At 31.0% G+C, this 21,755-nt stretch overlaps 1 protein-coding gene across 2 annotated transcripts; it reads left to right on the top strand.

The window, feature by feature from the left end:
- The first annotated feature begins 2,816 nt into the window (after positions 1-2,816).
- On the top strand, positions 2,817-21,608 carry LOC130443775 (medium-chain acyl-CoA ligase ACSF2, mitochondrial-like). 2 transcript variants are annotated; one of them, XR_008909882.1, is made up of 9 exons: positions 2,817-3,133; positions 6,091-6,391; positions 6,869-7,089; positions 8,795-8,912; positions 9,547-9,791; positions 16,968-17,133; positions 19,338-19,589; positions 21,094-21,235; positions 21,384-21,483. XR_008909882.1 is itself a non-coding variant. In XM_056778592.1 (9 exons), exons 1-9 carry the CDS (start codon positions 3,042-3,044, stop codon positions 21,600-21,602), a joined length of 1,767 nt encoding a protein of 588 aa, XP_056634570.1. In that variant the 5' UTR covers positions 2,817-3,041; the 3' UTR covers positions 21,603-21,608. The 2 variants fall into 2 exon arrangements, 1 of the variants encoding a protein (XP_056634570.1); XM_056778592.1 differs by having other exon boundaries at positions 19,338-19,597; positions 21,091-21,235; positions 21,384-21,608.
- The last annotated feature ends 147 nt before the right edge of the window (positions 21,609-21,755 follow it).

Raw genomic sequence — 21,755 nt, 5'->3', positions numbered from 1 at the left:
AATTTCTTGTGGAAGTTCAATTGAAAATAATTTGATATCATCAATGAAGTCAATGGCAAACTATAGGGGGTGTCCCATAAATACTGTCAGTTTCTAATGTTCACTTTGTTTATTAGTCTTTATATTCGACGCATTCTATGGGTTTAACCCAATGATCATCTTTGATACATTGGTTATACCATTCTTTAGGCTTAGATACAAAAAATTGTCGCACTGTATTTGCAACATCTCCTCTGGATTCAAATTTTTCCCTTTATAAGAATTTCACCATGGATCTGAATAAATAGTAATCTGACGGTGCAAGATACGGACTAAATGCTGGATGTAGTAGGATTTCAATACCATCAAGCTCTACGATATTATTTCGTTTTTAACTTTGGCAGAATATGGTTTAGCATTATCTTGTTGTAAAAGAGCCCCCTTTAAACCTAAACCTAAACATTCCTGCAATAGAACCTCATGCAGTTGTATGAACTGTCCACTATTCACCTCAGTATTGATAGCTCCGCCATCTGGAAGTACACTAGACATTCATAAGTCTATTATACACACAAAAAGACTTTCCGCACGAATCGTCCTCTGTTTGCGACGGGTTCTGATAATTGTCCTTTGTCAAACCACTTATTTTTCATGTTGGGGTTGATAAATCCATTTTTAACGAAAAGAATCTACATTAATTTACTGCAGAGGTAATGAATTTGAAAGAAAAATTAGATGAATTACGTCGATTTTTATTCCAAGGAGGATTGCATAGTACATAAAATAATTGTCATGTGCTCTTGGAATCGAATTTGAGCTTCAATCCTCATATTAAATAATATTTATCGATTTTGGTCATTAGGTATGCTTCGAAGTTGAATAAACCGATAGAAATGGGGTTAGTGGAAACAAAAGTAGAGTTGGACAAATCCCAGTCAATAAGGACAATATTTCTGATGAAGTAGTGTTTTTGAAACAGGCCGTGTGTGGATTCAGTAACAATAACGAAGCAAACAAAGGTCAATCAAGAAATTTATATACGTAATTTTCTTTGTTATTGACAAATTAGGGAAAGTGATTGAGCCTGAAGATCAATGTCAGTTACATCAAACTGGTATACTACAAAATGTTTACGTGCAGTTCTAGAGTCAGTCCATGTGTGTGTATTATCGTCGCGTACTGCATTATTCGCCTGATTCAGCTAGGCAGGAAACGTTTTATCTAGTCCTGCTGGTTCACCTGCATTTCTACTACGAGACTGTGCGTCTGTTCTGGCAAAACTATTGAGTTATCTATTTAATTTCTAAATAAAATCTGGTAAATTTCCAGAAATATGGAAAATTGGATGAGTTCCTTCCATTTTTAAAAAGGACTAGTTGACCCGACAAACGTTGTTCTGTACACACATGTTAAATTCAAAAATTCCAAATTTTTATGTATAAACTTTAACTATTTGGACCGTTTCGATGTAAATTTTTATTTATTACAATATCTGACGTCATTACATGTATGGTCGACAACTTTTGAGTATGCGTATACTACGAGAGAAGTTAAATGTAGAGGCTGTCGGAATGAAAAATCAAACTTGTTTTAATTAAAGTTGAAACTCAAACTATTTTATAACTTGTGTTTTTATTAAATTTTACCAAAATTTATCGTAATGTCATTGGATGTACAATATTTTTGGTTAATCCTTGAGGGGTTTAAACAAATAAATTTTATGATTTTTCAACTCTAGAACACCAAACTTATAATTGACCAGAGAAAAACACGGATTTTCTAGATCTAATACACAAATCTTCATTGTTTTACCTTGAGTCTTATTAAAAGTCATAGCAAATGTCAAGTGAATTGGAAATTATGAACGTTTGGATGGTATAGGTGACTCTGAAGGAATCTTTGGGATTCGTGAAAGAAGTATAACTACATTTTGATATTTTCCACTTAAATTAGTGGCTTCAAGAATGTTACCCTTGATTTTTTTATGACTAATCGCGTGCCATTACACAATTTCGGAACGTTTAAATTTCGAAGCAAAATTATAGGTAGGCCAATCTTCAATTGCAAATTATGTGGTTGCTTTTCTGGTAAATCTACAGGATAGTTGACTACTAATTATCACGACTGTGAAGATTTATTTTATTGGATTTTAAATAACTAATGAGTAATTTTATTTTTTACTTTTTTGTATTTGATATTTCCGATGAGAAATAATTTTAAATTAAAAAAAAAATTAATAATGTGATATAAAATCAATCAGCTACACAAATAGATTTGTAGGTTAGGATGTAAAATATTCACTACAACTGCACAATAAATTTGCAGGATGTATAGTTCTTCAAATACTGATTACATCTTTCTGTAATAATTTGATTAACACACAATTTCAACCAAATAATAACACGAAGTATCAAAATATTTTCCTGAATTTGATTGCAGCACCAGCTGTCGGGACAAACTGGAATTATAATAACATACTTTTGAATTTTCGGAGATGTGATCATAGAACAGTCATAACATAACAATTTATTATTAATCAAATAAATAAACATAAAACGCACAGATTTGTATATATAAAGATAATAAAGTTTTTATGGAGATATATCGCACCTTCACAACTGCATCTAAGTTTTCTAAGATGTTTGAAACTATGCTTACGACGTTGTTGTTCACCACGTGAAATTATCCATACAAATGTTTTTATCCTGATAGATCTACTTGATGCAATATTCGGCAAGTTATCAAATTATTAAGAGGATTTTGAAAAATGATTGGTTTCAAGATTTTGAAATGTGGAAGCTCCGGTTACAAAAGTACATTGCTGTAGGTGGTAATAACTTCCTAAAAAGACTTGTAATTTTCTTGTATTTCAAAATAGTGTCTCACCTTAGTATCAGTCCAAACGAATCTCGATACGCTCGTGCCGTGTTAAATAATCGATTCGCGACTTTCAATTATTATTATAATAAATCCCCTCTCAATGTTTTTTATGGAATATTTCACCATATCTACATGTAAAAATATTGTGAGTTTATTCTGTAAAATTCTGTCGGCGAATAATAATGTTTTCCAAGTTTTTAAAATATAATAAACCAATAAACATGTTTATTGAAGCATATAGGCCATGGTTTATGAAAAGAAAATTGTTGTATACGTAAGTAACTTTCAAAACACTTATCTATATCTTTATGAAATAATTATACGTACATTGTTGATTGCAAATTTCATAGAACAAATAACAGTAATTAAATAATTGCTCAGGTACGTTCATTATTATTATACAGAGTGAGTTTTATATATATAGAACGGCTAAATTATCTCTGAAACGGCTTGAATGATTTTTATAAATTTTTGTGATACGGCCGGTATTACTGTCAGATCTTTCCTTTTTTCGGAAAAAAAAATGAAGTGAGTTATAGCTACATTTACAGTGTCTCCACTAAAGTTATACTAAATATTGTACATTTAAATGGCTACGATCTAATAAACTCGTTTAATTTGAATATTCTTTAATAATTTTTTGTGCTAATATAAATCTCGTAAGAAGGTATAGGGTCAGTAAATTAGTAAAAAGTTAAGCGACACTGGTGGAGTAAAATATTTATCCAAATCTTGGCGCAGAAAACCTACATCAATTGAAGACAAATCTTTAAATGTTTGTATCATGTTAGAAGTAGATTCATATTTATAAAACATACAGTAAAGGCGATTGCGGCAGATACTCAAAATGTTGTCCATTTACTTCAATACAACAAGCTATGCGATTTTAAAAACTTTGCAATACATCTAAATATTGACATGTTTTGTTTTATAAACGATTATATTTAAGTGACCTCACAGGAAATAGTCTACAGGATTCATGTCGGGTAATCGCTAGGGCCATTCGATAAAGCCACGTGTTCCAATCCATCTTCTTCGAAACGCATTATTCAGATATTACCTCACCACACACGCATAGTGAGGTGGGGCACCATCTTGTTGTAGCCAAATATTGTAATTATCTGAAAATTTCTAATAATGGAGTTTTTTTAATGTAATTGAAAATACTTACTTGGATTTCTCTCACATATTGTGGCATTTAGGTATAGGGAACATCAGATGAAAAATAATAAGTATTTCTTGAGGATATAGAGAAGCGAAAAATATACATGATATCCGCTTGAAATAATAAAGCTCATTATTTTTCCGGAAAAAGGAAAGATCTGACAACAATGTAGGCCCTTGCGCACAAATATTTATAAAAATCGTACAAGCCGTTTTCGAGATAATTGAGGCGTTCCATACATAACTCACTCTGTACATGTAAGTAAATATCATAAACGGGCGGCTCGTTCTGATAGAAGTTTATTACTTTTTCATCTTGACATATTTTTTTAAATTTACTCTGAGATGATTTCATTTATAGTGTGGAAATGTCTAATCTATATTAAAATATTAAAGCATTCGTAATCCATAGGTGTATTACTTCTTTTAGTACAGTTAAAATATTTTTTGAATTCATACCTGGAGTATTTTCGTATGAAATAAAATTTGTTTGAATATTTTCATATATAATACTGTGAATCTTTTTTAATCACTTTTGTATGCAATTTTTCTAAAGTCTTGAGTAATGAGTTGCATTATCCAGTTCAGAGGAAGAAGTTATTTTGGAGGTCCTATTATTTAAAAATATCAGAATTATCACCGAAACAAGTATATATTCAAAAGTCAATAAACCAGCTTTAACAAAACCGGTTGGACTGCTGATGTAAACTATATTCAGTCTGGGCCCCTTTCCAGATTTTTCGGAATTACCATAATTTTCATAACGTATTTCCTCTTTACAAATATGGGTAATTATTTAGAATTGGGGCTCCAGGCAAACATCGTTCCAAAAAAGTTTTCACGTATTTGGGATTGTTTCTGAGGGTGAAAATAGTAAATTTAAGGCACAACTTACATATGATAAATCAATGAAACCTAACCTAACCAATTCTAACTAATTATTATTTTGGTTAGGTTAGGTTAGGTTTCCTTGATTTATCATATGTAAGTTGTACCATGTAATGTCTAAAATAAAGGAAATAATATGTCTCCCCCGCCTTAAATTTACTATTTTTACCCTCAGAAACAATCCCAAATACGTGAAAACTTTTTTGGAACGATTTTTGCCTGGAGCCCCAGTTCTAAATAATTACCCAAATATGAGACGATTAGCGTTGTTCGAGTTCAAATGGCAACTTCTAAAAACAAAAAATCAGCTACAAATAATTCCATAAAACAATATGGAGAGTGTTGTCAACTGATGAACTAAATATTTGACTTTTACAGCAGAAGATTGCAATTAATTGATAAAGACCATGTTTATTCAAGAGAACTAGTTCCGTTTATACTTTTAAGAGTTTATAGACAGTAAATATTTTCAGAACCCCAACAAAACCATTCGATTTAAAACGTATGTGGTAACATCGAATAAAACAATTTCATAAACTGTCGTCATTGATTAATCTTTTAAATAGGGTACAAGTATCTTTTTGCATGTATCCTGTGACACTCATTTATATAATTGACATGGTGTACATTCCTTTGCGAAATACTGTATAAAATGTAAAAAATTAGAATGTTACAAGGAATCATTCTTATGAATTCTTTTTCTACAACACATTTCAAACACGTCATTTCAGGTAATAGTTCAACATTTTCAATGAATTTCGATCCCTGTATTTGATGTTTTGACTACTTTAAATCATCAGTAAACAAAGATTTGTATCATTTCTATAATTAGATTGAAGCTTGTTTAGATCAAAAGCAAACTAAAATTGTTAAAATATCGTGAGTCTTAAAAATAATTTATATCTTAGGTTTCATTAAGCCGGCTTTACACCGACATGTTGCCACATGTTGCCAAGTATTGCCGCTGGCACCGGCGACCGCAAATATTTGTATGTTTTTTATACCTACAAAGAACATGAATCAAAAAGGTAGCATTTTTTCAAAAAATGTGCAAAAAAGTTTCAAAAACAATATGTTGTATACCAATACTAATTTAATTCCAACACATAGAAATTTTTGAGGGTTTTAGAGGTTAATTTTCGCAATAATGGAAACAATTTAAACATATGTTATTTGTAGAATAAGAGAATATAGTAAGCTAAGTTACTTGCATAATAATGGAAAAGAACCATTACGAGCACTTACTTTGGGACAATTACTAGAAAATACATGCAAAGATTTCGGTGATACAATTTCAATAATATCTTGCCATCAAGATAAAAGAATGACATACAATGAGCTGTTGATTGAAGCGGATAGGTTAGCGGCCGGATTGGGTAGATTAGGATTCAGAAAAGGAGATAAAATCGGTCTTTGGGCCCCAAATTCAGTAGAATGGTACGTTACGTTTATGGCTTGTGCAAGAGCTGGATTCATTTTGGTGAGTTTTATGTTTTGATGCACCAATTTTATCTACAGAACGATATGCTTAAACAGATTGAATATGCTCATACTACTTGGACTTCAATGCTATTGAATTAATACCATTAAACTTATTTTAATGGTAAAATGTTGTTATTCATCAGTTCTCATATTTTAGCTGTTACCCTGTATTGAAAAAATGTACAACCATCTTTAGACAAATGTTCAATCTCTGACATCTAAACGTGGTGGTTTTATTTGCAACGTTTTGTTTAAGAGACACCTAAAAATGCATAATAGGATCGGGGTAATAATATAGTGGCTATTTCAAACGTCACATACCATGCTCTAAAATTTTGTTATACTTTAAGTCTTCAATTTTGGCCCATACGGTTTTATACTATTATTTAAATTTATATTTAGAATAAATGAAAAGTCCTTTGTTCTAAAAATTTTCAATTGATATCGTGTGTATAGTTGTGTATATGTTTTTGAGGTGCCATTGAATCCATATTATGAGAAAATGGAAATGGAGTATTCTATGAAGAAAGTCGAAATGGATGCACTAATTGCTCCGAATATTTTTAGAAAACGAAACCTTTACGACATAATTCGATCTATATGTCCTGACTTATCAAATGAAAGTAAAAAAAGAATCAATAATCCGAATCTTCCTAGTTTAAAATATGTGATAATGTTGGGAGATAATAATTTAGAGTAAGTTTTTAAATTAAGTATCGTTTTTACGGTCACTGTTTAGCGATTGCGCGCTGGGTAACTATTAAAAAACTGCAGGCGCCATTACGAAAAAGCAGCTGACATTTTTCGCCAAATATAAACCTAGTTATTAAGTGTTACATATTGCCATTAATTTATGCAGTAATATTTTGTCAGCTCTATTTTATTTTAAAAACAGGATTATTGTCGGATTATATCAATAAATAATTGGAACGAGGTAAATAATCGAGTAGAGAGAGTTCAACAAATGACGATGTCTTTAATTACCTCTTCCAGAATCATCATAAAATAAGAAGGTATCGGGAAAGCATTCCACTTGAAATGGTGCGTAAAGGGTTAAAGGACATGAAGAGAAACTAAGTGGGCGAATTACAATCATTACTGATCTTGATCTTGAAAGAGAAAAGATAATTCACGATTTTTTGTTGTCTAAAGAAATTGTGTTCAATCTAGGTGTCAAAATCTTGAGTGAGGAGTACATAACGAAACATTAACGATGTTGCCTCTCGGAAACACTATTCATTAATTTACTGTTAAATTTCACGAAAACTGCGATGAGTAATTCAAAACAAAAGGCAAGCGTGTGTCATTTTTCCTCGCGATAATTCGTGCCTACATAGCAATCATGACGAAGTTATAACGACCGTGATACAATGGCTATCTAATCAGAAGGTAACTTTTTGTGATGATGGAATAAAAAAGTTAATGCTACGATACGATAAATGCCTTATGGTGCATTCCACTAGTTACTCACAATGACTACGATCTTTTCTGTCCCACTTAGTCCAAAGCCAAACTAAGTATAAACGAAACGGTTAGATTGTTAGATAGTGCATTGAGTCTACTCGAGCGCTACATTAACGATGCTGCCTCTCGGAAACCCGTTATTCAGTTATTTGCTGTTAGATTTCACGAAAACTTCGATGGGTAATTCAAAACAAAAGACATGAGGGTGTCGTTTCGCGATAATTCCTGCCTACGTAGTAATGATGACGAAGTTATAACGACTGTGATGCAATGGCTATTTAATCAGGAGGCAACTTTTTGTGATAATACCACGATGCCTTATGGTGTATTCCACTAAGTACTCACAACAATCACGATCTTTCCTGTTTCACTTAGCCCAAAGCGTTGTAATCGTGAACTTAAGTGGAATGGAACGTTGAGGTAAATAATAACAAATGGCAAAACAGAAAAAATAAAGCAAAAGCTTTAAAAGGTTTGTTACAAATTGTAAGTCATTGATTTATTTAGTGGTAAAATAATTTACATTAAAATAACATCGAAATGTCTTCAGAGGGGTATAGAAAGGTATTTGGTGGTACTACTACAGGAACTACTAATAACTACCGCATCAAATAATGAAATTCTCATGTTTGTTATCTTTGAGAGATCATCGACGCTGTTGCCTTCACAAAAACGATCGTAGTAGCAATATGGAATGTCCACCTGCGCTGTGAACACTTAGTGGAATGCACAATTAGTATAGTAGTAGTATAAGACTAGAATAAAAAGTTATTTTTGGAAATATTTACTTGTTTTTTTATTATTTAAAAACACGCTTCGTAAGAAAAATATAAGTGGCCAGATAATCAGAAATTAGCAGCCATTTTATTTCACATATTTGTAAACTTACAATATCACAATTAAGTTAAATAATGTCATTCATTTATCTAATTTCAAGGGGAACTTATTCTTATAATGATATCCTGAACATGGCTGATGATAAGAGCATTAGTGCTGTTAAAAAATCTCAAGCATCAATTGATACTGACGATCCTTGTTATATTATGTTCACATCAGTAAGTATATGATTACAGTAGAGAAATATATGAGATCAGAAAATACGGTGAATAAATTTTCAGAATTCAACTAGTTTATCTCATTAAAAATCTTACGGGATCTGCAAGATTTCCAAAAAGTTTTACCTTATGGAAAGTTGGTTATTTTTAAAAGAATTGCGAACCAAAGTTCGATTTAAATTCCATATGTATTGATTCTAATTTAAATAAAAAAAATTGTGTTCATCGTAATCTAATGAATTTAGTTTTTATGGGTGAAGAAAAGACTTCCCGAGAAGGGCAAACATTCTTGTACTTCGAAAATAGATGAAAAGTAGATAAACCACTTCAAATTTCACTGCTAATCTAAAAAACTCGTACGAGACAGATAGAAAACGTGAATTTATTACGAAAAATTTTATTGCCGAGTAAAAAAAAAATTAAAATGATGTGCAAAAGTGAAACGAAAAAAAAAATTCCTACAAACGCTTACAGAGGTTAATCCAATGTTAACCTACTGAAGTACCTACTTTGAAAGCAATAAATTTTTTTACCTTTATTTTCAATGAAGTAATTCATCATATTTTTCGATCACTTTTATAATTTTTTTTTTTCATTCATCAGTGAACAAACAGCATATTTATTTATTTTTAAGGGTACTACTGGTTTCCCAAAAGCTCCAGTACTTTCCCATTTCAGTGCGGTCAATAACGCTTATTTTATAGGAAAAAGAAATCATTTTGGTGAAAAGCAACATACACTTTGTATTTCAAATCCTCTATTCCACGCATACGGTTCAGTTCTAGGTCTAGTTTCTTGTATAAATTATGGTACAACTGCTGTGCTACCTTCTGAAAAGTTTGACGCAGAAAAACAGTTAGAAGCAATGAAGAAACACGAGTAAGTACAATCATAAGTTTCATCATTTATCTGTTTCATGTAGGTGATTATTCTAATTGGTAGCGGAAACGACTGAATCGATCACAGCGCTCGATGTGGTCAAATTATGATTAAATCATGCTCTTAGTATGAATAAACACGTGAAAATTGAATGAAAAATGCTTCATAATAACTGCCTTTCGTATTCTTCTGAAGCTTGTGTTATACGCTAACAATCATTGCAAATTAGGTGTTGATAAAACTTTCCTTATATTTATGAAAATCCAAACTGACTATTGGTTTCAGTTTTATTTTGGTATAAACCGTGCTTGTAAATATTCTTCATTCCAATAAACTGATAAACATCCTATTTACCAACCTGTATTTATAGGCGAGCGGCAACCACCCCCAAAAATGCATAGTGGTGGCCAGATTCCTACTAACGGCTGAGAATGGTTGATCTATATTTTTTCGTGGTCGCTGAATCCGAATATGAAGTTAGTTCTTAATTAAATTTGGAGGAACCTTGTCAAAATCGAATTTTTGCACAATTTTCGTTAAACATTGAGTCATCATTTTTTGCGTTCAACTCGTGACAAGTCAACGAAAAATCAATATTTCTTATTGAAAATTTAATAGCAAATTCTTCAAATATTTTGTAAAGTATTAAAAGCTGTCTGGAATTAACAAAGTATTTTCTGGCATAACGGGAAACTTCAGAAATTTTTTTTCAATGGTATTATAAATTGAAATGAAAAAGTTGAGTGAACATTTTTTAACATCCATAACTACATATACAGTATAAAAGTACAAAGTTTAAAGAAGTTTTTGAGCCATTGATCTCTATTAGAAAAAAAGATGTTGATTTTTAAAGTTTCGTCTAATATGTAGCGCGCGTTTTTCGAGATGTCTTTAGAGAAACAAGCTTTCTCAACGTCGCGGGATAATTTGATAAAAGTTTTTTTGTATATTTGCTCTTGTCAAATACGAATATGAACATTTATTTCATGTAAAATATTTCTTTCAATTGTTATAAATAATTTAATTATTTAAATTGTACCCTAGTAGGCAACGGTCAGAAATACCACGTCTATGAATGAATTATTAAATTATAAATAATAAGAAACGAGCGTTACATTTCTCATAAAAATATCAGAAATGTCAGAAGACTTGATAGTCGCGTCAATGAAGCCTTTGCTTCGGAAGTCCCCAAGAACAGTTCCCATTTTGATGAATTTTTTTTTCAATTTTGTTTTTTATATTATTTAAAATCAGAAACCTCTTAGAGCGGGGACGGAACTATTTATATTGTTTAAACAATATCAACGACATTTATATAAAAAATTCAGATTGGTCTCTATTTTTTTGTAAGAAAATCTCTATATATTAATCTTATTGTAACAAATAGTTATTACAGAAAAGTTTTTAACAATAATTTAATATTAAAATGAAAAAAAAAACATTTATATGTTATCTGCAACGCTACAAATACATCTTTTTGCTTACACATATGTGGACGAATATATCTTTAGTATATTTTTTTTAATATTATTTTCGATTAAATTGAGAAATAAAATCAGAGGTTTTAACTTCAAAGATATGAAAATGACCACAAAAGATACTGTTAAATCTTTATAGATCATGAGCAGTAAAATCAAAGTTAATAATGCTGCAGGCGCTATATATCCAAATTTAATTTTCCAATATTTGTCAACAGTATATTAGATATTTACGTAATAATTATGGTACTAATGTTAAATTTGTATTTGATGGATATAGTAATGATGGAACTATAGTGTCTGAGAGAAATCGTAGATATATCGGCAATACTTCCATTGATTATTTATTTAAAGAAGACATGCCTTTGAACACAACGAAAGAGAAACTTTTAGGTAATAGCAAAATAAAAATAGGTTTATTAATCTTGTCTGCAAAAAACTAGGCGAAAATAATATTGAGTGCAGTTAAGCCGAAAATGATGCTGATCGATTAATTGTACAATCTGCTATAGATTGTTCCTCTCTTCAAGTAGTTGTTGTAACTGAAGATATTGATGTGTTAGTTTTATTGATGGCCTTAGCACCTGATGATAAAGAAATGTTTTTTTTTGAACCACTAAAAAATAATATCTTGCAACAAGTTTACTCAACAAAAACAATATTAGAGAAATATCCAAATATTTAAAAAAAACCATCTGTTTTTAGTCGAATTTTTCAAGGAAAAATTAGACTATTACGGTAGGCATGACTAGAAGAAAAATGGGGGGCACATCATTTTTCCCATGTTTTGAGACCTCCTGTACACGATTATGATGGTTTTTCGAATGTCTGTAGTTTATATATATATATGTATATCTATATATCTGTTTAAGCTACAATTCTTATTTTCGTCTCTCGAGCAATTGCTATGGGTCCGATTTGGTTCAAAATTAGCATACATGGCTTTTTTGGCGGCGGATTGATGTTATTAGAGTTTGGTTGAAAACAAATGAATATTTCGAGGGATCGCAGTGCAAAAAAAGTGTTTTTTGACCTTTGCTCACCTCTGCAGGTCAAACGAAAACCGACTGAAAAATGAAATTTCACATGTAGGTTCAATTAGTTGCGAGATGATTTCCTATCTAAGGTCGAAACTTTCCATCTCCAGCCCTCTCCATTTTATGGTCGTTTTTGTTATATTTTCTTATTTTTTGGCCAGAAAAAGTTTAACTAGAGGGTTCGAACTTCGCATGCAAGTAGGGGTGATGTTGAAGAATTGTCTTTCTCAAGTTCAAAGTTTTCTTCTTCAGTTCTTCTAGCACAAAACGCCCGATATCATTTTGATCGTTGTAATTGTTGAACTGGACCGCCTCCTATTTAATGAATAATACAAGTGTGATCGATACTAGGGTGATTTTTTTTTACTTCCCATTTTCGAAATTTCTTGTCATTATGACAATTTTTTCTTTGTTGTCAATAGACCACCGGGTCTATTGAAATTATGAATTTTCATTCGAGAGAGAGAGAGTTAACTTGTGAAATGAAAAGTTATTGAGGAATAGCAAATTTTCCATATAAAGAAATAAGATTGAGAATTGATATCATTTCCAAGAAATTCATTTTATGGAAAGATTTGTTTGTGTATTAGTTAAAGTCTTCATTCGACGAAAAATTCGACTTTCGTGATGGAGCTCTACTGCTCACGGCTTTTTTATTCATGCATTCACTGGATGTGATCTACATCCGCTTTCTATAACAAAGGAAAAAATAGTTTTATTAAAGTTTTTGATAATAATCAAAAATTACACGCAGCAGCTGAAAATTTTATGGCTGAAGAGCAAAATTGAAGAAGTGCTGGTGATTTTTAATGATGGTATTGATTGTATTCTAACAATGTATGGTGCTAAAACTGCCAATGCTTGAATGAACTACGATATAAACGTTTCATAGCATTAGGTTCAAAAAATAAAAGCGTACAATTTAATTCTTTACCTCCGACAGAAGATGCAACAAAACAACATATTAAAAAGGTCTACTTACAAGTTCAGCAATGGAAAAATAATTCATCGATACCACCTGAAGAATGGGGTTGGCGAACAGAGAATTATTTAAAACCAATCAAAATGACACAACCAGCAGCATCTGACAACGTTTTAAAATTGATATTTTGCTCTTGCAAAACAGGATGCGGTTCAGCGTGTGGCTGCAGAAAAAGTGATCTTCATTGCTCACCAACCTGCACAGTTTGCAGTGGAAATGACTGCAGTAACCACCAACCACTTGAAGAAGATGAAGAAGTCTCCGAAACGCGAAATGAGAATGAAAATTAAATGTACTTTTTTTGTGTATAAAATAATGAATTTTCTATGGTCAATAAAAAATTTATATTTTGGTCCACAAATTAATTCCATGTCATTACTACACAGAACAAACTTATAGGTAATTGTTTATAACATTCATTAATATATTTACAAGTTTTTAATGGATATTGTATAGTAGAAATTTTTTTGTGCATAAATATCACAGATACTGTTTAAACAAGATAAATAGTTCCGTCCCCGCTCTAAGAGGTTTCTGATTTTAAAGAATATAAAAAAAACATCAAAATCGGAGCTGTTCTTGAGGACTTCTGAAGATTGCCTGTTTTATGTATTCATTGACGCTACTATGAATAGAGTTACTAATTTAGAACGTTCTTTTTGAAAACGCGATGGATATAGTCAGCAAATTTATAAATATGTTATACGATGCCAAAAATGAACCCAAAGCTGTACAATTGGATGTTAATTCTTTAAGCTATAGTCAAATATGTAAATACTGACAACTTATCATCCAAGCCTGCCTTGCAAAAACAGTTTTGAACGAATATGGATGGTTAGCTGATAATAATGAAAATATTTTGCAAAGTTTTTGTTCTCCCTGCTCACAGAAAAATTCATTTTCTACTAATGTATGTCCTTGCGTGAAAGCTAATTAGAAATGTTGTGATTTATGTAGTTGAAGAAATTAATGTTCTTATAAAATATATCCAATAAATAAATGATGATGAAATAGTTTAAATTAATTAACCTTATTATCTTGTATAAAACAAGAAACGTTGGTAATGAGAAAAAAATTTCGACCTTTCGAATTGGCTGATAAATGTTTCGGAATTTCCATTTACTTTGTGCATTTATTGATATTTTCATGAAAAACACTTTTTATTATTTAATATTTAATAATTGATTCATAGTCGTGGTATTTCTGTCTGTTGCTCACCAGAGTACAATTAAATAATTAAATTATTTATAATAATTTAAAGAAATTTTCTACGCAAAATAAATGTTCATAATAGTATTTGGCAAGTACAGATGCACAAAAAAACTTAAATTAAATTATCCTCCCTTAAGCTATATACTTTTGGACGTATATGTAGAGTTGGATAATTAAAAACTTTGCCAATCAAATATGAATATCAAATATAACAATTCTAGATCAATTTAAGTATGCCGAGTTAAAAAAAATAACCTAAAAGAATTACGAGAAAACGTACATCCAGAATAATTTTCTCAATAATATTTGGCGTTTCCTTTAAAATTTACCCTGAATACGAATGTAGCGCCACCAACTGTTTTCATTCTCTCTATCCTCCATAACTCAAGGTAATATATTTTAAACAATAATAATTTGAATAAGCTATGTAGGAATTCCCAGTGTCATATTATACTGAAGTTTAAACTACCCGCAGACCGCCGGTAACGTTTAAACCGAAGCTTGTCGGTGAACGCCATCTATAAAACGTGATTAAGTCGATATCTGAGGTTTAAGGCCGATTCATAAACTTGACTATCCGTTTGCCGTTGCCGTTAACGTTTGCTTTTACAAAATTAAAAACATTGAAATGCATAAGTCTATACCCATCTGCTTGTGTTTAAAAAAAAATCTTGTTTTCCACAATATTTTCTATAAATACTAGATTACAAACAAAAACACAAAAATACCACGAAAACAAAAAGAATAACAAAATTTTTAGGTTAGATTAGGTTAGGCAGCAACGTCAAGTTTATAATTAGGGTCAATAGACGTCAAACGTCACCCGCGGACCTAAACCGCAAATAGAAAGTCAAGTTTATGAATCGGCCTCAAAACTAACGTTTGAGGCTTAAACTTCACTTGTACAATTGCCCCTTACGCAGAATCGCCTAATATTAAAAGACTTCGATGGTAGCATCAAGGGCCAATTTTACAACCTAAAGTAAAATTGGAGATTAAACTAAAGTTTAAAATCTAGTTTGAATCAAGAATAAACAAGATCATTCTATTTTACAGACTACAGTTGAACAGATATTTTTCTGTCAATTGTTTTGAACTTGAATTGTTTCGGAAAGTTTTATAAACAAAAATGAACCGAGAAGAATTTGCAATTACAATTTTATCTGATAATGAAGTAGTACTTTTGATTAACATTGTGAAAAAATACAATGAAATTTTCTCGATAAAAGCACACAAAATTTAAAAAATAAGTGGGACAATTTAAATATTTACTCTGGGACGATTAACTTTTTGTTTTCTTGGCGCGTCGACAATGTTGATAATTTCTTCATCATCATTATTGAGTTTATCAAATATACACTGTAAATCTTCAACCATTATCTCCAAAAATCTTTATAATGTTGAAAAAATGTAAACAATTTGAAAAAGTTAGGTTCGGATCCTCCGTTTCATATTAAACTGAAGTTTAAACTACTCCCAGACCGTCGGTAACATTTAAACCGTAAATTGTCAGTAAACGCCATCTATAAAACGTCAAAAAGTCAATATCTGTAGTTGAAACAGACGTTTGGACTTGTTAAATTGAGCCTAAGTAATATCAGTGGTATAAAACAACAAGGCACGTGACGACGGAATTTATTTATGATGTGAAGCTGGTTTTATATAAAAATTATTTATTTGCTATATTGATATTTTCATTTTATACTAATACCTACGACACAAAACCACTTTTACCTTGAATGATACTTGAAAAATTATTCATGTTTTGTTACCATATGGATAATATCAGTAACTACTTTACAAATTTCGGGGTTATTAAGGTCATATTATAATTACGAACTCAGTATATACAAAAATGATTTAATTATCTAAATGAAAGCGTGTCTCATTTGATTCTTGTTTTACATTGTTTTGCAAAAAATTGTTATCGCATAGACAAAATAGTTAGACAAAAGATTTTTAATAAAAAAGGCGAAGATAGTTTCTTTCGTTTTTATCTATAGAGTAATTTTGACAATGGGTTTTTCGGAAATTATGATGGGGTTAACACGATTATGATCTCGAAGTTTGAGATCGAGATCTAAGAGATCCTAAGTCGGATCCGATTAAATAATAAAAGAATAATCAAAAGAGTTATTTTTCAGTAAAATTGTCAAATATGACATTTCATATTTTAATATAATTTTGCTTTTTATTCTACATCTATCTCGTATCGTACTAAATCACTTCCCGTACTTAGATAACTATTAACGTATCCTGGAAAATTCCATCTCGAATTATGTTTAATAAACAATCAGAGTCGTATTAGAGATGCAACTACTTACCTCTTTCTGAGTTCAAATTAATTTTATCGAGAAAAAGTTAATCGAAAATCATACATTTTAATAAAAATTTCTTGAGAATAAAAAATATTTTTCATTTTACTCTATCTGCTAGTTGTTTAAATAAAAATATGACACTTTTTTAGATGTACCGTAGTATATGGAACCCCAACAATGTACGTAGACTTAACAAATTTACAAGAAATTAGAAATGAAACATTCAAATTGGAAATTGCAGTAACTGGCGGAGCTCCGTGCTCTCCTCATTTATTTAAAAAAATTAAATCTACACTGGGAGTTAAAAAACTGAAAGTGAGTTAACTAATTTCTTAATATTGATACCAATCGAAACGTGAATATGTGATAGCTAAGGAGTAAATACTTCAACTAAACTGGCATGAAATATTTCGATTGAAATATTGCATGTGACAAAGCTATCTGCGAGGTGTCCGTTAATTAAGATAAGATTGGAAATTCTTTTGGCTATTGATAAAGCATAATAAACACATTAACAGATGCACGAAGCGGCTACGACGTGTACCGAAATAAAATTTAATTTGTCGTAGTGTACTCTTATTGGGCAATCTGAAAAAAAAGCTGTTCTACATCAAAATGGCGGTCGTGGGGTAAACAATCGATTTTTTGGTATGTATCCGTGTTAGCTTTTCTTAGCTATTTTCGATGATTAGAATTGTTGTGTATAGTTTTATGTTATTAAGAGGCCCTATTGATACTTTTTTGATTTATTTCAGTGAAATTGAAATCCTGAAACTAGTTTCTACTGTTGCGTTCAATTCTAGATATTAAGTATATCAAAATTAGTGTTTGAGGCTGAGATTCTTTGGATTATGAGAAAAGCATGTCTTCACGTCTGAAAATGTTTTTCTCAAAAATATATAAAGAGAGTTTATTTTACTAAACAATCAAGACAAACAAATTTAGTGGTAATTGTCTTGGGGGAGAATTAAGCCCGAAAATAAATAAAAGATGCGATTGAAAACCAATTCGCACTCCATGTTCAAATTGGATGGATATTGGACGAAAATTTGTCTATAAAATAGATTTGCTACCACAAATGTGATGAAATCACAACTCCAAGATGCTAGCGCGAATGCTGCTGAGCGCAGTGTTCGAAGAAAATTGAAAGAATTAGATTTTAAGGCTTGTCGTCCCGCCAGGAAGCCCAAGTTAATAGTTGCAATGAAGGCGCTTGAAATGGGCCAAACATCAGTAAGATATTATATTTTGATAAAAAATTTAAATGAAGCAAAGAAGCCTGGAAGTTTTCTATTTTTTGATAGGTATACTTCAGTGACGAAAGCACATTCGAAATTTTGCGGAGTAAAGTGTCGTGGTCATGATTTAGTCAGTCATCTGTGGCAAGGAAACTGAACGTCTGTACGTCGTGAGAGGAATAATGAGGCAAGATCAGTACAAAGAAGTATCATAAAAAATCGGTTAATTTCGCAGCTCAGAGGATGGTTTTCAAATTGGGAACTATTCACCTTTAGCTCCCTGTCACATTGCTCGGTCTATGTTTTTTTTTTGCAGAAGAAAATATCACTATGTTGGATTGGCCGGGTAATAGTCCCGATATAAACTCAATTGAATATTTGTGGAATCTGATGAAAAGAGAAGTCGCTGAAGAAGTGATCACCAACAAAACCGAGCTCCTAGTGAAAATGATTCTTGTGTGGTATCACCATCCTCAAATGCAGGAGACTACAATATTGCATTAATAGCAGACCGCGCAGAATTGAAGCTTTATTAGTGGCTAAAGGTGTTTCAACTAAATATTGACAGTCATTGGTTGCATACTATAAAAATAACGATCAGATCAATTTAAAACAATGAAACGGTAAAATATCACATGGTAATTAATATTTTACATAAAATCTTGCAGTGCGTCTAATAATTTGGCCATGGATAGTATGTTTAGTGATAATGTAAACGAATAAGAATTCACTATAAACATGTAGGAGCTTTCTGAATTTTTTGTTTTTATACCACATGTATTTGGAATAGAGTAATGCTTGGCAATAATTTTAACGGGTACTGGAGCAGTTTCACGTCTGATCACCTAGAAAAAAACTCGTTCTTCAGACTTTATTTACCTTTTATCTAAACTACAAACAACACTGTTTTGTAAAAAAAACCAGCAGAACTAGGTTTTAGGAAAGAAATTTCACTAGTGGCAACTCTTTAAGAAGGCCTTTCGCAATAAAACTGGAAATAATAATGTCTAGAGAGCAATAAACAATTCTACACGCAAAAAAATTTACAGCAAAGCATTGTTTGCTTACCTCACGGCGGACATTTTTAAATAGGAGGAGCTCGTTTTGACATTCCGTTAGATTTCCTAATTGCTTTTTAATTTTTTACCCATTCGGCATTCGTCATGAGATGCATCTGAAACCATTTTCTTCTATTTCTTCGATTACTTTTGTTCAAAATAAATAAATGTTTGATTTTATTACACAAATTAAATTGTTTGGATTTAATTCATTTTATTTCAGTCAATTTTCGGTTTAACAGAAACCACCGGTTCAACTTTTCAATCATTGAGTAACGATGATGATGAGCGAATTACAAATACTGTTGGATATTTACAAGATCATTTGGAGGTAAAAGTAGTTGATGCAGAAGGACATATCGTAACCAGAGGCGTTCCGGGTGAATTATGTATTAGAGGTTATTCGTTATTAAGTAGTTATTATAAAGATGAAGAAAAAACTCGTAGTCAAATTGACTCTGCCGGATCATACTGGGTAAAAACAATTTTATATATATATATAATAACTAAAGAAAATATTTCTATTTACACGTGTTTCTATTTCTTACATAACAATAAAAAAAATAGTTTTATTAACCTCAAAATCCCGTGCAATTTGATGATTATTTGCTGATATGTTTGTGAAGGTGAAGATATGAGGGTGTGTGTTTCTGATAACTTTTTGGATTTTTCAATATAAATTTCGAAAAACTTTCGAAAGCAATTTCTTTAATTGGTTTGGGAAATTTTGCACCCGATCGATCACTTCTTTATTTTCTAACAATTAAACTCTTCGATAACAATTTTTTCTTTCTCAAAAGTTTTGTAGTATTTTTAACTGATCCTGGTATATAAGATCAATTTCTCGGAGACGCATAACTCGAAAGTTTGGCAACGTTCTAAGTTTTGATAAAAAATTTGAATCCATGTTTCAAAATTGTCTGACACTTCCCAGAATACTCAAGGAACAATTTGAAAGTCTGGTAACATTGTTAGTTATTCTGACTATTTCCTTCGAAAAATTTAAACCAACCAAAAAGCTGTAATATTTTATGTTTACCTAGCAACGATCAAATTTCAGCGATAATACTGCACTAGTGCAAATTATCGATAATTTGCACTAGTGCCAAATTTTCGTCTAGGATTAATAAACATCATTTGGTTTTAATTTTATATTTTAAGAAAAGGAACAATTATTGTTTATTTTAAATTAAATTTTTCACAGGAAATAGTCTGCCAAAATTCCCTCTCGTGCATGTCAAATTGTCTCATAATTTCCTCTCGTGCGCATTCGCGCACTCGAGAAAATTAAATTATCGACAATTTGACATGCACTCGGGACATTAATATTGATAATTTCAAAGTCGGTTAATGATTTTTTTTTTAAATTTTTTCTAAAGAATAACTGCAATTTCAAATCAGTTGGATAATTCCTCAAATCTGGTTTATTCAAGCATTTTCTTCAAAGTGCGGTGATACTTTGATACTAGAAAACTAAAGACAAAGTTTGAAAGTATGGTACTGTTTTGATTTATTCTGGTAAATTCGACATCTTTTTCAAAAGTTCGAACATTTTTTTAGACTTTTTTTGAAGAATTCTTACAGATAATAGAGTTGGACAATTTTTAAAATCTCCCTGGTCTATTCAAGCACTTTCTCAGAAGTTTAGTGGTGTTCTGAAACTTCCTTGAAAACTGAAGCAAAATCTGGTACCGTTTTGGGTTATTCTGTTAAATTCAACCGTTTTCTGGAGAGTTTGTTAATTTTCCTGTAGTTTCTAAAAGGTTGAACAATTTTTTTAAATCTTCCTGTTTTATCCAATCCAATTGTTTTATCAAATTTTTGAGAAATTCAGACAATTGTTCAAAAGTTTGATCGTCCTTTGGATCTTTCTCAAATATCAATAAAAGCAATTTATCGTCAGTTTTCTCTGGTGTCTCGACGTTAAATATAAAAGAATCAATTATTGGTTCTATAAAATATAACAATATATGTTGCAGAGATATCTTCATAATAGATGAACAAGGTTATGGAAAGATAGTAGGAAGATTGAAAGATATGATTATAAGGGGAGGGGAGAATATATATCCAAAAGAAATTGAAGATTATTTGAATACTCATCCTGATATAATCGATTCACAGGTATGCTATAATTTTCATAGTGAATTTGATAGAAACGATTTCGGAAAACATTGGATTCTTAAGTGTGAATTATAATATTGAAAACAATCAGCATGCTTATACGAAGAATTTGTGGGATTTTAATAATGACATCATTGTGCATTTAAAGGTGATTGGATTGCCGCACGAAAGGTTTGGAGAGGAAATTTGTGCCTGTTTGAGAACTAAAGACAACAAACAATTAACACGAGAAGATCTTCAAAGTTTCTGTGAGGGAACTGTAGCTCCTTTTAAAATTCCATCAATTGTGAAGATTTTGAACGATTTTCCAAAAACAGGAACCGGTAAAGTGAATAAAATGGAATTAAGGAAATTGTACGCAAATTAATAAATATACAAGTTTTTATTCTATGTAGAATCTTTTTCTCGACCTTTGTCTATTAGGAAATTTCCGAGTTTGAATCAACTTGAATTATAAGAATTGTAATTTTCGATTATGTTCTTGGTTGCCAATATTTTGATGAAGTTTTTTCTTTACTAA

The sequence above is a fragment of the Diorhabda sublineata genome, chromosome 1, assembly GCF_026230105.1.
Source record: "Diorhabda sublineata isolate icDioSubl1.1 chromosome 1, icDioSubl1.1, whole genome shotgun sequence".
Classification (NCBI taxonomy): domain Eukaryota; kingdom Metazoa; phylum Arthropoda; class Insecta; order Coleoptera; family Chrysomelidae; genus Diorhabda; species Diorhabda sublineata.
Note: the sequence above shows the minus strand (reverse complement) of the source record. Positions and strands in the feature narration are given on the sequence as shown.

Coding starts and splice junctions, on each gene's coding strand:
- LOC130443775 (XM_056778592.1), top strand. CDS start 3,042: ATGTTTTCCAAGTTTTTAAAATATAATAAACCAATAAACATGTTTATT. Junction 7,090..8,794: donor TTGGGAGATAATAATTTAGA/GTAAGTTTTTAA, acceptor TCTAATTTCAAG/GGGAACTTATTCTTATAATG. Junction 9,792..16,967: donor GAAGCAATGAAGAAACACGA/GTAAGTACAATC, acceptor ACACTTTTTTAG/ATGTACCGTAGTATATGGAA.